This window comes from Elephantulus edwardii, unplaced genomic scaffold, assembly GCF_000299155.1.
Source record: "Elephantulus edwardii isolate Elephantulus edwardi_28Jun2011 unplaced genomic scaffold, EleEdw1.0 scaffold00102, whole genome shotgun sequence".
In the NCBI taxonomy this organism is placed as follows: domain Eukaryota; kingdom Metazoa; phylum Chordata; class Mammalia; order Macroscelidea; family Macroscelididae; genus Elephantulus; species Elephantulus edwardii.
The window spans coordinates 1,323,323-1,345,567 of NW_006399852.1; the positions used below are offsets into that span (position 1 = coordinate 1,323,323).

At 42.4% G+C, this 22,245-nt stretch overlaps 1 protein-coding gene across 1 annotated transcript in view; it reads right to left on the reverse strand.

The window, feature by feature from the left end:
* Window positions 1–22,245, reverse strand: part of UST (uronyl-2-sulfotransferase) — a 484,633-nt gene that overhangs the window by 63,061 nt on the left and 399,327 nt on the right. The window contains exons 6-7 of the mRNA XM_006891649.1: window positions 14,641–14,738; window positions 10,955–11,112 (exon numbers count right to left, since the gene is read on the reverse strand). Of these exons, the coding sequence (XP_006891711.1) occupies window positions 10,955–11,112; window positions 14,641–14,738 (256 nt within the window). The remainder of the gene's footprint in view (window positions 1–10,954; window positions 11,113–14,640; window positions 14,739–22,245) is intronic.

Consider the following 22,245-nt stretch of genomic DNA (forward strand, 5'->3'; position numbering starts at 1 on the left):
AAATAATATTTTAAAAATAGAAAATATTGGACTACATTCAGAATACGTATACATTGTGTTTCACTCACACACATTGTATTTCACACATTCCTTCATTCACATTGTATTTCATACGATCACTCTCATATATTTTGTTTGATAAGACCCATCACTTTTGATCCATGCCGACTGTCACTCCCTCTTTTCAGGTGCCCACTGGATCCCTCCCAATTCTTCCACCTACCAAACTCTGTGACCCTGTGGTTTCCGCCCTCTACACCTAAGCTTCCCTGCCCCTCCTCTTCCTCCCTTGGCCTTTTATACACATCTTACTAGTTATCCTTCTATTTTTACAACAATGTCTTTATGATGTTTAGGGAAGCACATTTTCACATTGTTCTTTTGTGTAGAATAATGGTGGGTTTGAACAGTCAACTTTCTGGTTAGCAACTGAACACTTAACGAGGACAGCTCACACTATTAAGTAGATGGTACTATGAATTCATGTGCTGTGGATGGAGAACACGAGGCATGGAGGAGCAACCCCACTGGATATAGTTAGTAAGTGCTGGGGCGTCTCGGAAACCGGGCTGTGGACGGCAGATGTACTCAAATCCACACATACAAGAGCAGGGATGGCGAGGAGAGGATGGGGAAACTTGCCCAGATGATGTGAATTATGTTGGGCTCCCCGACTTGATCTCTTCATCAACCATAACTGTCTCAAAAAGTCATTGCTGTAGAGTTGACAACCCCCTCCACCTAGTTTTTGGAGGTTTAAAATTGCTTAGAAGGAGATTGTCCGTCTATCCCCCACAGATCCTATTGTGGATTCAAACCACCTGCCTTTGTATTAGCAGCACAACTCCTTACCACGAGGCCACCAGAGCTCCCTAACCTTCACTTCAGAAACTTAACTACAAGAACCTGTAGGAAATGAATATAGGCTCTTAGGAGGGTAGTCCGTAGGGGGCTGCACTGCTAAGACAAAGACCAGGACTCCTTGGTAGTTTGAATTCACTAGCCACTCAGGGGGAGAAAAACCCAGTGGAGGGTCAGCTGGGGGTCAGTTCCATCCCACAGCAATGGGTCAATGAGTAAGCCTGCACCCGGAATTTGACTGTGGCCGCTAGATGGCAGTAGTCTCTATAACACAAGTTCAATGTTACTGAGGCAATGGGGATTGTGTAAGGATTACTGCTGGGAGGAAACCATCACCAGGTAACTGTTATGGAGCAAAAAGACAGGAGCCTCCTTAAAATGTTCCGCAAGATGCACTGTGATTGCTGTTGTTATCAGGAGCATCTTGACTTGACCTTGACCCATAGTGACCCTATGCAATTCATAAGTAAGCAGAACTTGAGGGCTAAAAAGGGAATTCTGATGGCATAGTCCAAAGGGAGTTAGTTGCTAACTCAAAGGTCACATCTTTTTGCTGGTTTGAATCCACCAATGACTTGCAGTAAAAAGATGAACAATTTCCTCCAGTGTGATTTAGTCTGTGCAAACCTGCTGGAGGGTCAGCTACAAGTCAGTTCCAACCCAACAACAATGAGTACACAGAGACTGAAACTGCCAGTGGCTTCATCTTACTTGGATCCACAATCAACACACTTGAACAGGTACCAGGATATCAAGAAACACATTGCATTGGGAAAGTCTGCAATTAGGGACCTCTCCAAACTGTTAAGTAACAACGGTGTCAGTTAAAGGACTAATGTGCATCTGATTTAAGAAATGGTCTTTTCAATCATTTGCTATGCATCGGAGAGCTGGACAATGAATAAGAATGGCAGAAGAATTGAGGCCTCAGAACTGGGGTGGAGGAGAGCACCGAACATCCCACGGACAGCTGAAAGAATAAACAGATATGTTTTGGAGAAAGTACAGCCAGAATGTTGCCTGGAGGCAAAATGGCAAAGCTTCATTTCACATACTTTGGGCATGCTGCTAGTGGTGGCTCTTCATTAGAAAGGGACATTATGCTTGGGAAGGTGGATGGTCTGTTAAAGAGTGAAGACCATTAACCAGATAGACTGACAAAGTGACTGCAGCAATGGGCTGAAGTGTGTCAGAGATTGTGAGGATGGCACTAGATAGAACCGGGTTCAGGTCTCTTGTTTACAGGATAACTAGGAGTTTTACTTGATGGCACCTAATAACATAATCATACATAATCCCATCTCCTCTGCTATTAATTATTTAGCTTATTCATTTTGGCATTTAGTATTATTTTAGCTGCTAAAAAAGCACATATAACAAAAATACTGGTAGTTTGTAGCATGTCAGGTTTAAAGAATGAGTAGAGAAAGTACTAAAGAATAGTTCACAATTGGAAACCCATAAGCCCTACTCTTTCCTGCGGATAAGGATGAATCAGTCTTCATTTTTTTTTGGCTGGCTACAGTTTCTTATTTTTAAAAGGCTGTAAGACGTAAGCAAATGTAAATGCTAACAAACAGCCTCTAGAAGAAATTATAAAATTATAAAAGAAATTATAAAGACAAGAAATCACAAGGACAATTGTAAGGACATTGTTAACTATCAATAAGATAGAAAACAGAAAACTAATTGAAACCATCAATAAGATCAGGAGTTGGTTTTTCACAAGAGTCAATAAAATCGACAAACCACTCGCAAATTTAACAAAAGGAAAAAAGAGAAGACACAGAGAACTTGATTAAAAAAATGATAGAGGTGACACCACAACAGAGTCAGATGAAACAAAATCGATAATATCAGAATATTATGAAAAGCTATGTTGCTGTTGTTAGGTGCCCTCAAGTCGAGTACGGCTCAGCAACACTATGAACAAAAGATCTGAACCCTGTTCTATCGTGCGCCATCCTGAAACACAAAAGCCCACTGCAGCAGTCACCATGTCAATCTACCCAGTTGAGAGTCTTCCTCTCCTTCACCAATCCTCCACGCTTCCCAGCATCATGTCCCTCGCCAAGTAATAGGCCCTCTTCACAACATACTCGAAGTATATGAGGTGAAGCTTCATCATTCTTGCCTCCAAAGAGCACTCTGGCTGCACCCTCTCCAAGAAATGTCTGTTCATTCTCTTGGCCGTCCATGGGATGTTCAGTGCTCTTCTCCAGCACCAGAGTTCAAAGGCATCAATTCTTTTTCTGTCATCTTTATTCATTGTCCCGCTCTCATATGCATACTGATAAATTTGAAAACCTAGAGGAAATGGGCAAATTCCTTGAAATCATGTCTCACCTGACAATAACACAGACAAATGTAGAACACTTGAACAAATGCACCACAAAAGAAGAAATTGAACAAGTCATAAAAAGACTTCCCCATAAGAAAAGTCCTAGACCAGATGGCTGCACAACCGAATTCTATCAAACATTCAGAGAAAAAACAGAAAAAAAAAGAAGGAACACTCCCAGGGTCATTCTAAGAAGCAAGTATAACCCTAATACCAAAACCAGGCAAGGAATTTACCAAGAAATAACACTATAGATCAATATCTCTCATGAATATAGATGCAAAAATCCTTAACAAAATTCCAGCCAATAGAATCCAAAAGAAAGGGAAAAAAAATTCATCATGACCAAGTGGGATTCATAACAGGTATGCAAGGACAATTGAACATAAGAAAAACATTCAACATAATTCACCATATTAACAAAGCAAATAACAAGAACCATATGGTCTTAGCAATTGATGCAGAAAAGGCATTTGACAAAATCCAATGCCCCTTCCTGATAAAGACACTCAGCAACACTGGGATAGAAATTTCCTCAACACAGTGAAAAGTATACATACAAAATCAAGAGCCAACATCATTCTAAATGAAGAAAGACTAAAAGCATTTTCCTTGGAAACATGGACCAGAAAAGGATATCCACAGTCACCACTTCTATTAAATATTGTTTTAGAAGTGCTTGCTAGAGCAATAAGACAAGAGAAGTAAATAAAAGGCATCCAGATTGGCAAAGAGATGGTTAAACTATCATATACTGATGATATGATAGTGTACACAGAAAACCCCAAGGACTCAAAAAAAACCAACGTGTTAGAGCTAGTAGACCAACAATCAGAGGGATTCCAACAATCAGAGGGATTCCTCCACAGTAACAAAGAGAACTCAGAGAAGGAAAACAAGAAAGCAATATAGTCAACCACCAATTGAGATATTTGGGAGTGAACCTAACTAGAGACACAAAAGACTACTTATACACAACCAACAAATGCTAGTGAGGTAGTGGAGAAATTGGAACCCTTATTCACTGTTGGTGGGAGTGTAAAATGGTACAACCACTATGGAAGGCAGTGTGGTGCTTTCTCAAGAAGTTCAAATAGAAATGCCATTTGACCTTGCAATTCCACTACTGGAAATATACCCTAAGGAAATCATAACTGCCACCCAAGCATATATATCCACACTCATGTTTATTGTGGCTTTGTTCACAATAGCAAAGAGTTGGAAACAACCCAAGTGCCCATTAACAAATAAATGGATAAAGAAGCTCTGGTATAGTCACACAATGGAATACTATGCTGCACTGAAAAACAAGGAACTCATTAAATATTATACAAAATGTGTGAGCCTGGAGGACATTATGCTGAGTGAAATATCTCAGTCACAAAGGGACAAATACTGCATAATTCCACTGTTGTAAAACAGGACTGACATCAGGGTTGGGGAGAACCTAAGAAAAGAGGGAATAAATAATGTATACTGCATTAAAACAGATGAGGGAGAGAACTGTTTGAAAGGTATTATTATTATTATTAGGTATTCTTTTCAGAACAAGAGTCCAGAATGAGAGCTTCATGGGGGAGTGGACAGGGTGGGAGGATTGTATAATAATGAAAGGTTGAGGTTTTTTTTTACTTTTCAAAGAAAAACCAACTGGGGGGGAGGGGTGGACAGCGAGGAAAATGTGCAACAATGAATAAATGGAAATCCCATGTCTCTACAAACTTTCATTAAAATTTCAATTAAAAAAGGGGGGAAAGACTTATACAAAGAAAATGATAGCACATTTTTGCAAGACACAATAAAAGACCTAAATAAATGGAAAATTATTCCCTGTTCATGGATAAGAAGATTCAATATTGTGAAAATTACAATCCTACCAAAAGCAATCTACATATTCAACACAATCCCAATCCAGATACTAAAGTCATTTTTCAAGGAGATCCAAAGACCAACTGTCAAGTTTATTTGGGGAGGGAAGAGACCCAGAATAAGCAAAGCACTTCTGAAAAACAAAAATAAAGTGGGAGGCAGAGCACTTCTTGACCTCAAAACCTACCACACAGTGGTAGTAATCAAAACAGCATGGTATTGGTACAATGACAGGCACATAGATAAATGGCACAGAATTGAAAACCCAGAAACAGACCCAGCCATCTATGAGCAACTGACATTCAACAAGAATACTGTCAAATGGGGAAATGACAACCTCTTCAACAAACGGGGCTGGCAAAGCTGGATTCACACCTGCAGCAAGCGTAAACAGGATCCATCTCTCACACCATACACAAAAATCAACTTAAAGTGGATCAGAGACCTGGGAGTAAAGGCCAAAATCATAAAGTTCATCAGAGACAATATGGGATCAAGCTTAGATGGTCTAGTCTAGGTATAAACAGACTGCCAAATACAGCCAGAAATGCACTGTCTGGAGAGGGTAAAATTGATGAATGGGACCTTCTAAAGATTAAATCCATATGTGCAGCAAAAACATTTTTCAACAGTGTGAAAAGAAAACTTACTGACTGGGAAAAAACCATTTGGCAATACCATTTCAGAGAAGGGTCTCATACCAAAAGTTTACAGAATACTACAAGGCACCCCCAAGAAAAAGACTGATAGCACAATTATAAAATGGGCAAAAGACATGGAAAAACTTTTCACACAGAAAGATATTCAGATGGCCAACAGACACATGAACAATTGCTCCAAGTCCCTGTAAATAAGAGATATTAAAATTAAAACCACAATGAGATACCATCTCATTCCAGTATCCATGGCAAAGTTTAACAGGACAGCAAGTAATAAATGTTGGAGAGGATGTGGCGAGATAGGAACTCTTATGCATTGTTGGTGGGATTGTAAAATGGTACAACCACTCTCGAAGGCAGTTTGGCATTTCCTCAGAAAGCTGAACCTTAGAACCATAGAAATTCCATTATGACCCAGCTATTCCACTGCCTGGAATATGTTGTTGTTATGTGCCGTCGAGTTGTTTGCGACTCATAGCTACCCTATGTACAACAGCCCTAAACCCTGCTCTATCCTGTGCCAGTCTCATTGCCTCTGACACACCCATCCTGATTACCCCAGTGACTGAATCAATCTACCTCATAGAGGGTCTTCCCCTCCTACGCTGTCCCTCCACCCTCCCAAGTATGACATCCCTCTCCAAGGACCTGTCTCTCCTTACAACATGTCCAAAGTATGTCAGACGAAGCCCCAGAATCCTTGCCTCCAATCCCGAGAAAATGAGAACTGAGGCATAAATGGAGATTTTTACAGCAATGTTCATAGCTGCATTATTCACCAGTGCAAGAACATGGAAACAGCCCAGATGTCTAACCACAACTGGATGGATAGAGGAATTATGGTATATGGAATACTACACAGCACACAGTAGCAAAGACTGTGTAAATCACTACCTGACTTTGCAGGGACTGGAGAGCATTATGCTAAGTGAACTAACTCAGTCTCATAAGTGCAAATATTGTATAAGACCATTATTGTAGAATGTGCATGAGGATCCAAGATGGGGAAGGTGGGAGCAGAGGGGTGAGGATGGGGGAGGTGAGGGTTAATCATAGGGTTGCACAATTTGATGGTTGGAAGGAGAGATGAGTAAAGGAAATGGGAAAGATCTGGTGTGAAAAACAATGTATATGAACTTTGTAAGTAAACCAGTATGTAATAAAAATTTTATTCAAATTTAAAAAATAAGCCCAAAACTCTCTACCAAGCAGGTCTCCAGAGTTTCTGAGAGCTCTGGCAAATGTGAGGGAGATTAATGTTAGAACAATGGAAATTCTTTGTTACACCTATGATGTTACTCTTGCTCAGGAAAGTCTGTCTGGTCCTGGCTCGTTCTACCTCAAACCTCAGAGGGGTAGACCTGCCTGAACACTCACACTAAGACATCCGCCTCCACATGAGCAGTTTTCCAGAAGAAAATCTTTGGGAGAGAAGGACTTCCCCTTAGGTTCCCACCACACTAATACTTTCTTATTTTATCTTGTGCAAACCTCTTCTGAGACATGCTAACTGTATCTCACAAACATTAATACAAAATAACTTGTAAGTTGTTGATTTTTTTAAAATAAAAGCAATCTATAAAAGCTGTCTCTCAAATATTTTGGTTGTTGTTAAGTGCCGTCGAGTCATAGGAGACTCATAGCGACCCTATGAACAAAAGACTTGGACACTTGTGTAACTTTTGTCCTTTCTCCAGGTTCATAGGGTTTCCAGAAGCAAGTTATTTACAGAAGTGGATGCCACTCCTGCTTCCAAGCTTGTTTTAATCGGGGAGCTCCATCAAACACTGTCCACCGTGGTTAACCATCATCGCATTTGACACATAAGTGTCACAGTGTTCAGCTTCACAGCAACCATGAGTTACCTCTGTATAGCAAGTGGACAGACCAGGGCTATATGACCTAGAAGAATGTTTGACCAAAACCAATTAAAAACAGGCCCAAGAGCCGCAGATTAGAGTCACCCACCTGTAGCATCACTTTCTGTCCACTACGTCAACAGATCTCTCTCTATGCTGCTATTGTTGCGATGTGCCATTGAGTCGTAAATGACTCATAGTGACCCTATGAACAAAAGACCTGGACACTTTTTTAACTTTTGTTCTTTCTCCAGGTTCATAGGGTTTCCAAAAAAGAAAAAAAAATTGGTAGATGGACAAATTTATTACATATCATTTCATTTAGGAAGGGAATTGGGGAGGCCAGTCACACTGCTATTTTAAAAGTTATTAACTTCTGTCAGTGGTGAATAATTATAATTTATTGTGCTAATGCTATCCTTAATGAATATCATTCCAACCTAGAGTATGTGAAAAACCTCTGGGCTTCTAGACAAGACTATTCTTATTAAGTCCCTCAACGGTTACTTCTATTAAAGCGCTTTTTTCCTTTGATAATCAGACAAGAATTTTTTTTTAAGGATTTCTGGAGAAGTAATGCTACAAATATCAGTATATATTTGTATTTTTTTAATTACAAGATAAGCACCAAAGAAGAGTGGCCAGTGAAGTGTTTGTATCTTATTATAGCTCCCTGATGGCCCGTTAAGTTGTGCTGGTGGCCTGGAAGAGCTGGGTTATATAAAGAACAACGTGGTGTCAAGACTGGAGGAAGACTCACACACAACCTGAGTTATGAAGATGACACACACTTGCACTGACTGATGGTGATCAAGGACCATCATACTCAGGATGGGGTTACACTTCAATAGAAAGAAAAACAAACTCTTCACAACTGGACCAATAAGCAACATCATGAAAAGTGAGGACACGTTGAAGAGGTCATTTTACTTGCTTTCACACTCAATACCCATGACGGACACAACCAAATATCAAAGGATATAGTGAATGAAATCACTTGTTATGCATCAGAGAGTTGGACAATGACCAGGGAGAATAGAAGGAGAATTGATGCCTTTGAGATGTGGTGCTGGAGAATAGTATTGAGAATACCATGGACGGCTAGGAAAACAAACAGGTTTGTCCTGGAGAGGGTTAAACCGGGTGGCTCCTTGGAGGCAAGGATTCTGAGGCTCCGCCTAACATACTTTGGACATGTTGTGAGGAGAGACCAGTCCTTAGAGAGGGACATCATGCTTGGGAGGGTGGAGGGACGGCGCAGGAGAGGAAGGCCCTCTATGAGGTGGATTGATTCAGAGACTGGGGTAATTGGAATGGGAGTGTCGGAGACAGTGCGATTGGCACAGGACAGAGCGGAGTTTAGGGCTGTTGTACATAGGGTCTCTATGAGTCGCAGGCAACTCAACGGCACATAACAACAACAACAACAACAACAACAACAACAACAACATGGTGACTGAGTGGATCTGCTACAAAAGACCTTTTCAAAGTGTTACAAAGAACAGATGCCATAGACACATCATTGTGAGGGCTAAGGTGCACTTGACCCAAGCCATGGTCTTTTCACTGACTCATATGAGGATGAACTGGACAATGCCATGAAGACTGAAGAGGCATTGATGCTTTGATGGTGCTGGCAAAGAGCGCTGGATATACTACGGTGTACCCAAAGGACAAAGAAATCTCTCCTGCAAAAATATGCAGCCCGAATGCACCTTAGAAGTGAGAATCAGATCGTATACTTTGGATATATTATCAAAAGGGGCTAATCCCCAGAAAAGGACGCTATCCTTGGTAACGTGGAGAGGGTAGAGGAAAAAAAGGAAGATGCTCAGTGCAATGGACTGACACAATGCTTGCACGATAGGCTTAATCATAGCAGTAACTGCGAGGCTGGTACAGCGCCAGGCAGTTTTCCACACTATTGTACAGAGATTTGGAATCAACTCAAAGTCAAGTCAACGTGACAAATGACGAGAGCATCCATTCCTCATTATCTCAGCACCTAACAACAACATGCTTCCGGATGGTCAAACTGCCCTCCCGACTGAGTAGACAAATCTGGAGGGCACATCCTGAGGTTCCAATATGTCAAGAAATTGTAACTTATCCCCCTATTGAGGAAGCTGGAAGACGGAGGAGGCAAGTACTCCCTGCCCATTCTCCTCAGCTGTGTGCCAGCAAGCTGACTGACTCACAGTGACACCAGAGGACAGAACTACCCACAGGCTTGAAGGCTGCCCATCTTCAGGGAGGCTGACTGCCACACCTTCCTGCCATGGAGCAAGTGGTGGGTCCAAACTGCTGACTGTTCGGTTATCAACCACTGCAATATGTGCTACTCGTGCAAAGGTATGTGGTTCAAATCCACCAGCTGCTCTGCCGGAGAAAGATGGGCAATCCCTTCCTGTGCAAGTTACTGCCTCTGAAAACTTGCTGGAGGGTCAATTAGAAGGTCAGTTCCAACTCTACAATGCATAACAATAACAACAACAACAACAACAACAAAATCATCACTAATGACAGGAAGGCCACTTCCTGTAGTGAGATCCAGAGAAGGGCCTGCAGGACTCGGTCATGTTACCTGCCAAGGACACTGTTGTGACTCAAGGGCCGTGCTGGCCCTGAAGCCCGAGGGTGCTTATGGGAGATATCCACCTGCTTCTTCGATTTATAAACCAGGATGCTCTTGCCCTCCCAGGACATGCAAACAAAACAATAAACCGATTACTGATGAAGAATGCCAAGCTTGGCGTGGCAGCAATTGATTAGAACAGGAAAAGAAATACACAATGCATTTTGTCTTTCTCCCAGGCTAAGACAAAATGATGGGAAAAATAAATCACAGATCTCAGAAAGTAATTATATTTACAGGGATCCTGTGGTACTGGGGCCCACCCGCATAATTGCTTTGCTGCATCCCATTTCTCGCTTCAATTTGGAAGCCATTCGATGGGCGAGACTGAAATTGTAATTGAGTTTTTAATGGCTGCTTTACGCTTCTGCGGGGACTGTATACACCAAGTGCTTCTGTCAAATGATGTCAGTCCAGTGGCACTTTTCACACACATTTACACTCACATCTTTCTATCCAAGGAGTCAGGTGAGCTTACGCATACCCTTGTGTCTGTCTCACCAATGTGCTTGGGACAAGGTGCTGGAGAAGTCTGCCAATTTTCATTAGACAAGGAACCCTCCAGCCTTTAGAACAAGAAGAGTCCTTCTGTGAACCTGAAGCTCCAGGTTTTCCTTCTCTTACAAGCCCTGAGAGGACTTGTCTTTACTAACAAGTCACTCCTCCCTTCCCCTGAATGAGGGGGCCCTGAAACATGTGCCCTGGGAGAGTGAGCTGAGGAGCGAGTTACCTGGGTTTTTGTAGATAGCGAGCACACCCTTGAAGTAATGAGGTAAAAATCTTTCCAGTAAAAGCAGCACGTCTTCCAGCTCCTCCAGAATCCCCACCAGCAGGAAGTTTTCATTCACGTTCAGTTTCGCTCTTTCAAGGGCCCACTCGCCAGGCTCCCTTTGGGAACACAAAGAGAATTTTAAAATTGAAGATGCCTTTCTTGAAATGTAGCCAGACAGTACTGAACTTCTATTCTGCTAATTCCTCCCCCTACTCCTATCCTGTTTGCTTAAGTTCAAACCCCACTTCCTTCAAGGAGTGTCTCCAGGTCCTTCTTGCTGGGCCTCCCTGGCTCCTTACCATTCCGTTAGTGGGGCATGGCCCCCTCCCAGCCTCCACCCCCTTCAACAGGGCATGGCCCTCTCCCAGCCTCCACCCCCTTCAACAGGGCATGGCCCTCTCCCAGCCTCCACCCCCCTTCAACAGGGCATGGCCCTCTCCCGGCCTCCACCCCCTTCAACAGGGCATGACCTTTCCTAAATATTCATGAAAGAACAGAGGGGCAGGCAGTTAGAGACTAAAACACCCTCATCAAGGTGGCCAGAATAACTTTTAAATATCTAATTATATAAAGTTAGGACTTCTAAAGTGGAAAATGTACAGATTATTTCTGTAGAAGCCAAGAGAGATCAGGCCATATGTGTCAATCATCTTAAGCTTTAAAAGATACTTTAAAAAAAAATGACAGGATAGAGATACCCTAACCCCAGCTGTAGGTCAGATTTCAGAACCTGGAGCATTTAGATGAAGGAGAGAAGTTAGGACCTGACATTTAGTATTTGGGAGAACTGGTGGAAATCAGATTTCTCTTATGAAAACTGCTATTAATTACCATTGCTCAGCTCAGAGGTTGAAGAGAAAGTGACATCCTGAAAGTGTCTTAAGAATCACTGTATGTATTGCATTAATACAAAGGTAAATTGAGTGAATAAAAAGGTAAGGGGTTTGTAGTTGTTGTTGTTACATGCTGTTGAGTCACCTGCAACCAATGGCAACCTTATGTACAGCAGCTCTGAACCCTGCCCTGTCCTGAGCCAGTCTCACTAATTCCAACACACCAATCCCCATCGCCCCAGTCACTATCAATCCATCTCATCTGGGGTCTTCCTCTCCTGCACTGTCCTTCCACCCCTCCAAGCATGATGTCCTTCTCCAAGGACCTTGTAATTAATTAATTAATCAATGGCAATGAATGTTATAAAACAAATTGTCTATTGATGATTATATGAAAAATTAATATGGCTTATGAACTTTTGTTAAAAAGTAATAATACTAATTAATGAGAATAAAATTATTGTTACTAATTAGTTGTTGTTGTTAAGTGCCATTGGGTCGTAGATGACTCATAGCTACCCTATGAACAGAAGACCTGAGCAGTGTTCATAGAGTTTTCGGAAGCAAGCCATTTTGGAAGTGGATGCCACTCCTGCTTCCAGGCTTGTTTTAACTGGGAAGCTCCACCAACATTGTCCACCATGGGTGCCCATTATCGCATTTGACACATTAGTGTCACAGTGTTCAGCATCACAGAAACCACGAGTTACCTCTGTACAGTAAATGGACAGACCAGTGCTATACCACATAGAAAAACAATTTAAACCAGGCCTGAGGGCCACATATAAAAATCACCCACCTTGGGCTTAGTAGCATAACTTTCTGTCCAGTATGGATAACAGAGCTCTCTATATGTTGTCTTTGTTATTGTTGTTAAGTGCCATCAAGTCATAGATGACTCATAGTGACCTTATGAACAAAAGACCTGAGCACTGTTCATAGAGTTTCTGGAGGCAAGCCATTTCAGAAGTGGATGCCACTCCTGCTTCCAAGCTTATTTTAGTACTATTACTAATTAATATGATAATAGTAATAATAATAATAATAATAATAAAATGAGCAAAACACAAAACAAAAATCACTGCATGTGTACCGAGGTAAGGTATTGTGAATACACTCAAGATTAGGAAATATACACCTTAAATAACATGTTTAGGAATTAGAATCATGCTTCTTGTAATAAAGTTTTCACCGTGATCAGAACATTCGTTGTCTGACTCCCAGTGTCCCAAGCACTGTCCCTGGGCTCCAACATCAAACCAAACCCCAATGTGGAGTCAATGTCAGCTCCTGGTAACCCTCAAGGACAGAGGGGCACTCTCCGTTTCCAAAGCTGTCATTTTTAAGAAGCAGAATGCCACATCTTTCCTCCATGAATCAGCTGGTGAGTTTGAATTGCCAACCTGCTAATTAACAGCTGAGGAATTAATTGCTGCACCATCAAGCTTCCTGCCCCTGGACTCAACAACCTCAAACTCACTGCTAGAAAGTCAGAACTGACTCCTAGTTGACCCTCCACTGGGTTTTCTGAGACCGTAAATCACACTGGACGAGACTGCTCATCTTTCTCCCAAAGAGCTGCTGGTGGATTTGAAACACCAGAGAATCAAAGCCTTTTGGGCTCGCAGAGCAACTCTGTACAGAGTAAGCCACCAAAGCTCCTCTCAAAGGAGGGAGCTGGGGGCTTCCTGATCTCAGGGAGTTTGTGAAGAAACAGCAGATGGACACTTGCACTCTCAGAATTCTAATCAACAGAACAGCCTTGGGTTCTAGTAAACAGAACAAGACAGCAGCAACCACAACAAATCTAATTATTAAATCAAACAGCACAGCGGAAGAAAACCCGCTCAGCAAGGTAACTGTAATTTAGAAACAGCTGCCTTCCCCTGTCCTCCGGGGATACAATGACCTTCTGATCGGCTTTCCTTGGGGGGAAATGTCCCCTTTGGTTAATGGGCTTTACTTTCCACCAAGCAAAGACAATGACTCCCTGTTTCTACAGGTCCCTCTCCTGGCTACACCTATCTAATAGAATAGATTGCACTGTAGCTACACCAGGATCCTGGGGAGGGTTTTTAAATGTCTGTAACCCAGCCTCAGGGACTGAGGTCTTTAGGGGCTCTGATCAAGTAAGAACCCTGCATGCTGATACAGAAGGTTCACAGACCACAACGTCTTCTTTGAGTGAGTAATTTGTGGGAGAAGGAATTGTATCTGAGCAACTTCTAGAAAGTACTTTCTAAGCATCTCATAAGAGAGACTCTAGCAAGGTTTTGGTATGTGGTTCAAGAACTTTAGGTAAGAAATGTCCCAAAGGTGAGGACAGTTGATCACTGAGGACCATCAATGCAGGGGGAGCAGACTGGAGGCTTGACCATCCCTCCCCATGGCTTCTCTTGTCCCTTGGGTCATGGCTCACTGCTATAACCTCAGAGAGACCCTTCCAGGGTTTTTCAAGGTTCTAAATCTTTAAGGGAGAAGGCTGCCCATTTTTCTCCCACAAAGCAGCTGAGTAGATTTGAACCACCAACCTTCAGTTAGCAGAGCTGCATTTAATTCATGAAGCCACCAGGGTTTGGATCTAAAGAAGAGGTTGGGTGATGTTATAAACAGGCCCCTGGGGCCTCTGAGAGATCATGATTTGTTGATTTCATTTCTTAAGAGGACATTCAGAGTCTCAGATAAATATATTTGCAGACTGGCAGTAACAGAGTTTCAGAAGTCTAAGAGACAACAGATACAAGAGCTCCACCCATAGAGCCAGGCTGGTGGGCTGTATGTTTGCATGTTGTGACCTGTTGGCATCTTTACCTGCATCTGGGATGCTGTCCACAAAAATACGGAATGATGTAAAACAACCTGGGATTGGAACATTCGGGATAGTTCTCAAGAATGCACTCATTGATGTCCTGGAAGAGAAAAGACAGTGGTGAGATGTCTCATAGTCTCCACGGTGCTTTGTCAACTGCCACATCATCTAAGAGCCTTGGATGTGTAAGCTAACTGGATGAGCCCTGAAGAACTCTTAGAGAATTCAGTTATTTCATGGGAGAACTGTCTTCCACGCTCACCACATCCTGGTGGGCTGGCCATGCACACGGATGGCCAGATCAGCTCCACATGGAATAGGCAGACATTCAGCATGTCCCTTGACAGAAGCACTGCCCACTGAGCTCCTTGGCAGCCCCAGCAGCTACCATCATCTGAGAGGTATACGGTATACGGTATACAGTATACAGTTAGCACCCAATACAGAGTTGCTGAAGGAATTCAAAATGAGTTAATTCCTAACGCATTATGACTTGACCAGAGAGATGCAGAAATGTGTTTGTGTGCAAAGTCATACATAATCCCAGGATTCTTAGAAACCTGTAGCAAGCAGTCTCAGAGGGTGCACCTGCCCAACTGGAAAGGGCTGTCAAATACTCTTAATGTTGTCTCAGGTTGGGCAAGACAGGGTTTTTGAAACTCAAGTTCAAAGGCAGCTTTTCATAGGCAAAATTTCAGCTTCTATTGTGAGAGCTTGAAACTAGTGGCTCCACAGATATTACAAAAGTTAGAAATGGCTTGGTATATACAAATAAACTGTCTATAAATAAACTTTTATGAAAACAAGTTATAAGCACTGCCCAGCTTGTGACAGATCCTGTTCCAATGACTTCATTGGAGTTACTGACCTAAGTCGCATATTACCTTTCCATTATCATTGCCTTTTAGTATCAGTCTCTCTATAAATTATAACATCAAACATCTGTAAGTGAAATGAAAGTATCAGCAAACTACATGTGGCAACATCATAGGTAATACTTATTACCAACAGGAAGCTAGACCTAAAAAATGGGAAAACCTGAGAAACGCAGTAGGAAAGAGAAATTGTAACTTGAATATGTCCTAATCCAGGGTCTGACTATCTCTATAGAAATTGAATATTGGAAAGAGGTGTGCCTAGTTCTGGGGCATTTGTAAGGAGGAAAGATGACTTGATATACAAACTAGTCATGAGATAGCAAGGCAGACTGAAAATGGACACCAGATTATTACTGGTAGAGGATATGAGACAGTAGAAGCCATTGTATCTGATGGTACGGGGGGCAAAGAGGGGGGTGGTGGACAGTCATTTGACAGTTAAACTCAAATTGGCAATGACGACAATATAACATTTTTTTTAATATAACACTTTTTTAAAAAATAATTTTTTCTCATATTTCTTTGGCTTTAATGCTAATTACATACATTACATGATCATAATAACAATTTCAGCTCAAATAAGCAGACGAGGCAGCAAGCATATTGTAGGCATGTGTGTGAGTCAGCTGGAAGCTCTGGGCTTCACATCGAAGGGCAGAGCCAAGCAGAGGGTGGTGGCAGCATGTGTCCAACATGTCCCCAGGCCAGTTTACATAGTCAGTCACCCTGAGTCCTGCATTAATGTGGGGACAGGGACTACAGAGAAGCAAGGATCCCAGAGAGCCCACACAGCACCTGCACTTTGCAAATGTTCTCTTTAGCTAAAGTCAAGCCAGTCACCACTGAGTGCATTCAGGGTTATGGCAAGGTGTGTCTGAGTGGAATTGTGGTTTCAGGGGCTCAATTTTGTTTTGTTTTTTTTAATAGGTCGTTGGTTTCTTTGGAGCACCTCTGAATGGAGGTGAATCCCCAATCTTCAGTTGGTGGTCTAGTGCTTAATGTCTGGGCCCCCTGGGAACATGTGTTCCCCTTCCAGTGGCCACCTTCCTGTGGGTGGCCATTGTTTAGGATGTAGGGCTGTGAGAGCTCAGACTGGCTGCTCGTGATTTCTCCGGTCTAAGAACTCTCCCGGGAAAAGCAAAGCTCCATGAGCAGTGAATGAATGAATGAATGAAGGGACAAATGAATGAAAAAGAGCCCAGTCCACAGCCCAGGAGGGACACAGAGCTGAACTTGTTCAGTGATCTAGCCCAGAGGATCCTATCCTTGGTGGTCTTGGTCCTAGGGGCCCACAAGAGTCAGCAGACAGAGGACATCAGCTGGGCAGAGATACAGAGCTCAGGAAGGCCATTCCCTTAAAAGAATCCATAAATAAACCCGAAGGTCAATTCAGGGGAAGGACAGATGCTCCTCATTTTAAATCTGTCTTGAACAATTCTTCTTTTCCCACACCCACATGCTGCGGGGAATTAAAGAGCTCCATCTGAGCCTATTAAGTTCAGTGACACTCACACAGATGGATGGTGTCCATCCAGCCGCCTATGGAAATGCTACGGGGAGACATAAATAAAAGATGGCTCGGGTCGAAGAGCACGCAGAAGAAAATGAGCTGGGAAGACCACACATTCGGCGGCCGATGGCTGAGCCAGAAGGACCTGTAAAGATGCCTTACAGCCTCTCGAGGAGCCTGCTCCCGGCTGCATCCGTCATATGCCCTGACTAGAAGGAAGGACAACAAATATGTCCTGCTCGTCTAGCTGTCATCTAGACTCCCGGGGCTACCAACCTGCCCCCTCTTCCAGTGTTCCCAATTTTATCTCTGGCCGAAAGCTTTGTTAACCTGTACTGTTTTCAAATCACTTCCCCAAAACCAGTGATTTTCTATTTATTTGCTCTAAATTATTTAAAAAAAAAATTTATCTTATATTGGTTTGCATACAAAGTTCGTATACACGTTGCTTCATTCACGTTGTGTTTCATAACATCATTCCCATACACTGTGTTTTAGAAAATTAATCCCTATTGAATTATGCCCACTGTTACCTCATCTTTTCAGGTCTCCACCGGATCTTTCCCATTTCATAAGCATTTCCATTGAACCACAGTTGTGAAATATAGTTCAGTATAATTTTTAGAACATTGTTTTATTATGGTGAATACAGGATAACAATGCCTTTGTTTTCCATCATTTCTTGCTCTATAGTTCAGTGGTATTGAGTATATTTATCAAGTTACAACATCACACTATCCTTTGAATTATTCCGTCACCATTAGCAGAAACTACATGCCTTCCATGCAGTGTCTCTCCCTTTCCCCCTTTCTCCTCCTCCAGGTGAAAAAGATAAAGAGACAACACTGGCAAATACCAAAGGGAACACAGCTTCGCAGGGGTTTCTTGGCTACAATCTTTAAAGCAGACTGGCAGGCCTTTCTTCTGAGGCACTGACGAGCAGATTCAAACTGCTAACCTGTTCGTTGTTGAGGGCAAACCATTCAGGCTAATGTTGTTGTTATGTGCCGTCGAGTCGCTTGCGACTCATAGTGATCCTATGTACAACAGCTCTAAATCCTGCTCTATCCTGTGCCAGTCGCACCGCCTCCGACACACCCATCCCGATTACCCCAGTCACTGAATCAATCCACCTCGTAGAGGGTCTTCCCGTCCTGCGCTGTCCCTCCACCCTACCAAGCATGATGTTCCTCTCCAAGAACCTGTCCCTCCTTACAACATGTCCAAAGTATGTCAGACGAAGTCCCAGAATCCTTGTCTCCAAGGAGCAGCCTGGTTTAACCTTCTCCAGGATGAATGTTTGTTTTCTTGGCAGTCCATGGTACATTCAATACTCTTCCCCAGCACCACAGCTCAAAGGCATCAATTCTCCTTCTAGCCTCCCTAGTCATTGTCCAACTCTCTGATGCGTAACAAGTGATTGTAAAGACCATGGCCTGTATCAGATGCACCTTAGTCTCCAAAGACACACCGTTGCTCTTGAGTACTTTAGAGAGGTCCCTAACAGTAGACTTTCCCATCGCAATATGTTTATTTCCTGGCTGCTGGTGCCAAGAGTGGAGCTGAGCAAACTGAAGCTGTGAACAATCTCAATCTCTTCACCATCCATCCTGATGCTGCCAATTGGTCCAGTGGTGAGAATCTTTGTCTTCTTGACAATGAACCTCAATCCATATTGAAGGCTGCAATCCTTGACCTTCTGCAGCAAATTATTCAGGTCCTTCTCAGTTTCAGCAAGCAGGGTTGTGTCATCTGAATAACGCAGATTGTTAATAGATCTTCCACCAATCCTGATGCCACACTTCTCCTCATAGAGCCCAGCCTCCCGGATAATCTGCTCTGCATACAGGTTGAAAAGGTATGGAGATAGGACACATCCCTGGGTTACACCCTTCCCAATTTTGAACCATGCAGTGTTACCCTGCTTTGTTCTGACGACTGCCTCTTGGCCCAAGTATTCATGTCAATACATTGTCTTATTTCATAGATCGGGGACCGACCATGCAACAGTTGTCCCTTTTTTACTGACTTGTTTTACCCAACTCAATGCTGTCACAGCTTGTCCATGTTGCAGCACATGCTAGGACTTCATTTTTCTTTATGACTGAGCCAATTTGCAGTTACCTTTTTATATTGATGATCTTTCACCCCCCCACCCCCGCTGTTAGTTTATTTACAAAGCTTGAATACAAATTTGAACAAATTCTTTCCATTTCCCTCACCCCCGCCCCCCCCCGTGTCAAATTTTATAACCCAATGATTAATCCTTCCTTCTTCCCCCACACATCCTCATCCCTCTGCTTCCAGCCTCTCCCACTACTCTTGGGTCCTTATACTCATTCTATAATAATGGTTTTATACAATATTTATCCTTGTGGGACTGAGTTAGTCCACTCAGCATATTGGTGGTCTTTTTGTATCAAAGCTCAAGCTTGGACTGCAGAGTTCATGGCTCAGTGAACTAACTCAGTCCCATAAGGACAAGTACTGCATAAGACCAATATTGTAGAACATGTATGAGGATCTAAGGGAGAGAGGAGGGAGCAGAGTGGTGTGGATAAGCAGGGGTGGGGGCGGTGGTGTAGTTAATCATGGGTCTGCACAATCTGATGAGTGGAGGGAGGGGTTGGTAAAGGAAATGGGCAAGATCTGGTGTGAACAACAATGTATATGAACTTTGTCAGTAAACCAGTATGAAATAAAAATTTCATTTAAAAATTAAATTGTAATGTGACACCTAAAAACCCCCCAAGTTCGAGCTCATTGCCACTGAGCCAGTTTTAACTCATAGCGGGCCCATGAGAAGGTTTTCAGAGGCTGTAAATGACACAGAAAATAGACTGTCCATCTTTTTCCCTCAGAGCCACTGGTGGATTTTAACTGAGAGACTTGGCCTTTGGGATAGCTGTGCAACTCGCTATAGACTATGCCACCAGAGCACCTTCTCTTCAGAAGCAACTCATAGCTCACCCGTCTGTGGGTTTTCAGAGGCTATAAACTGCCTGAGATGAGATGGCCCATCTCCTTCCAGGAGCAGCTAGTGGAATCAAGCCCCTGACCTTTGGGTTGACAGCACAACTCTTTGCCTACCAGGCCACCAGACTGCCCTTCTCTTATTAAAGACATATGAATACATAATAAAGCAACTTGATTTTTCTCACTCCATGCAGTGTTTCTAAGATTGCTTTTTAACAAACTATCCTTTTCTCTCTAGAGTCTCATCAGAATGTTGACTCAAGCCAAGCCCAGTGCTTGTCAAACTTTGATCAACAGTTGCTCACTTGGCACTATTCTGGCACATCTGCATCTTGGCACTGGCCACAGGAGGCCCCAGAATGTCTTACCTGTCCAGTTCCATCCCTCTTTTCAGAACCAGCCTAAATCTCAGACTCCATTCTGGCCATACTCTCATGTTGTTAGGGAAATGAAATGTTCTCTGTAACTGAACATTCTAGAAAACTGAGAGAATTTCCACCAAGCAAAGTTTTGTTGATTATTTTTTCTTGCAATTAATTCTAAATTGCACAGCCTCAAGGAACATGTGTAAATCACTCTGTTTTTTAAATTTTGGTATGGTTCATCTTTTCCTGCTGGTATTACACAGCAGAATAATTCTGTATTGACTTGCTCCCACATTTTTATAGACTGGATTGCAATGAACGGCACTCACCCCATGCATGCAAGAGAATCCAAGAGTGTCAAAGGGGACTTCTCAGCCCCTAAAAAAAAACACCAAACAAACCCAAAAACCCAACAACAAAAAACCCCCAAACGAACAAATAAACACCTGCAGCCACTCCTGACCCTTCTCCCCATGTAATCTCCACACTCAGGCAGTTGTCTAACCCTGTAGCTTGGTACCTTCCTAACTTGTGTTTTCAGATGCTGGGCTGTATGAAAACACCATGGCCTCAAACTGGAGGAAGATTCAACCTCCAAGATGCAGATGGCAAAACCTTGCTGGCTGAAAGCAAATTAGACTAGAAGCAATTACTGGTGAAAAGCAAAGACTATAGTCTTCAGTATGGATTATATCTTGACATCAGAAAACAAAAGTCCTCAAAACTGAACTGGTAAGCAATACCATGATTAATGGAGAAAGGGTTGATGTTGTCAAGGATTTCACTTTACTTGCATCCACAATCAATGCTAATGGAAGCAGAAGTCAAGAAAGGAAACGATAGATGGCATGGGGCAAATGTGCGGTGAAGAATCTCTTTAAAATGTTCCAAAGCATCTCTCTTATTGCCAATGATTTTGAACATTTTTTCACGTGTCTGAATGTCTTCCTAGGTGAAAGTTCTTTCCATATAGTTTACTCATTTTTAACTGGGTTATCGGTCTTCTTGTGGAGGCCCTGTACGATTCTGTAAACTTTCATTGTAAGACTCTTGTCTGAGATGGCATTGCTGAAGGTTTGGGTTTGTTTCCTCCCCCCTCCCCAGAGAGATGCAAATTAAAACCACAATGAAATATCATTCCCCTACCCCCAGTTGCAGTGGCAAAGTATAACAGGACAGCATGTAATAAATACTGGGGAAGATGTGGAGAGATTGAAACTTTTATACACTGCTGGGATTGTAAAGTGGTATAACCACTCTGGAAGTCAGTTTGGCACTTCCACAAAAAGTTGAATATGATCCAGCTATTCCACTGTTAAGAATATACCAAAGAAAACAGAGCAGAGACACAAATGGAGATTCATACATGGCTGTTCATAGTAGCATTATTCACAATAGCAAAAACATGGAAATAGTCCAAATGTCCATCAACAAATGACTGGATTGAGAAATTGTGATACATTCATATGATGGAATAGTTATGCAATACTCAGGAGCAACAATTCTAAAAAATACTATATAATACGGGAGAGGCTTGAGAGGATTATGCTGAGTGAACTAACTCAGGCACATAAGTATAAATATTGCATAAGATTATTATTATAAAAACAGAAGGATAACCAGTTCAATGTGGATGGATACACAAATAGGGAAGAGAGAGGGCAGGCAGGAGGGCAGAGGGTAGGAAGGAAGAGGAAATCATGGGATCACAGGGTTTGGTGGGTGGAGGGAGGGAGTGAAAAGAAACCCACAAAAACAAACAAATGCACATGAATGAAGCACAATATAAACAAATTATTGTATGCAAACCAGTAAAAAATAATCTTTGAAGAATAATGTTTGCCTGGTCATATTTTCAATCACTTCATATATGTGTGA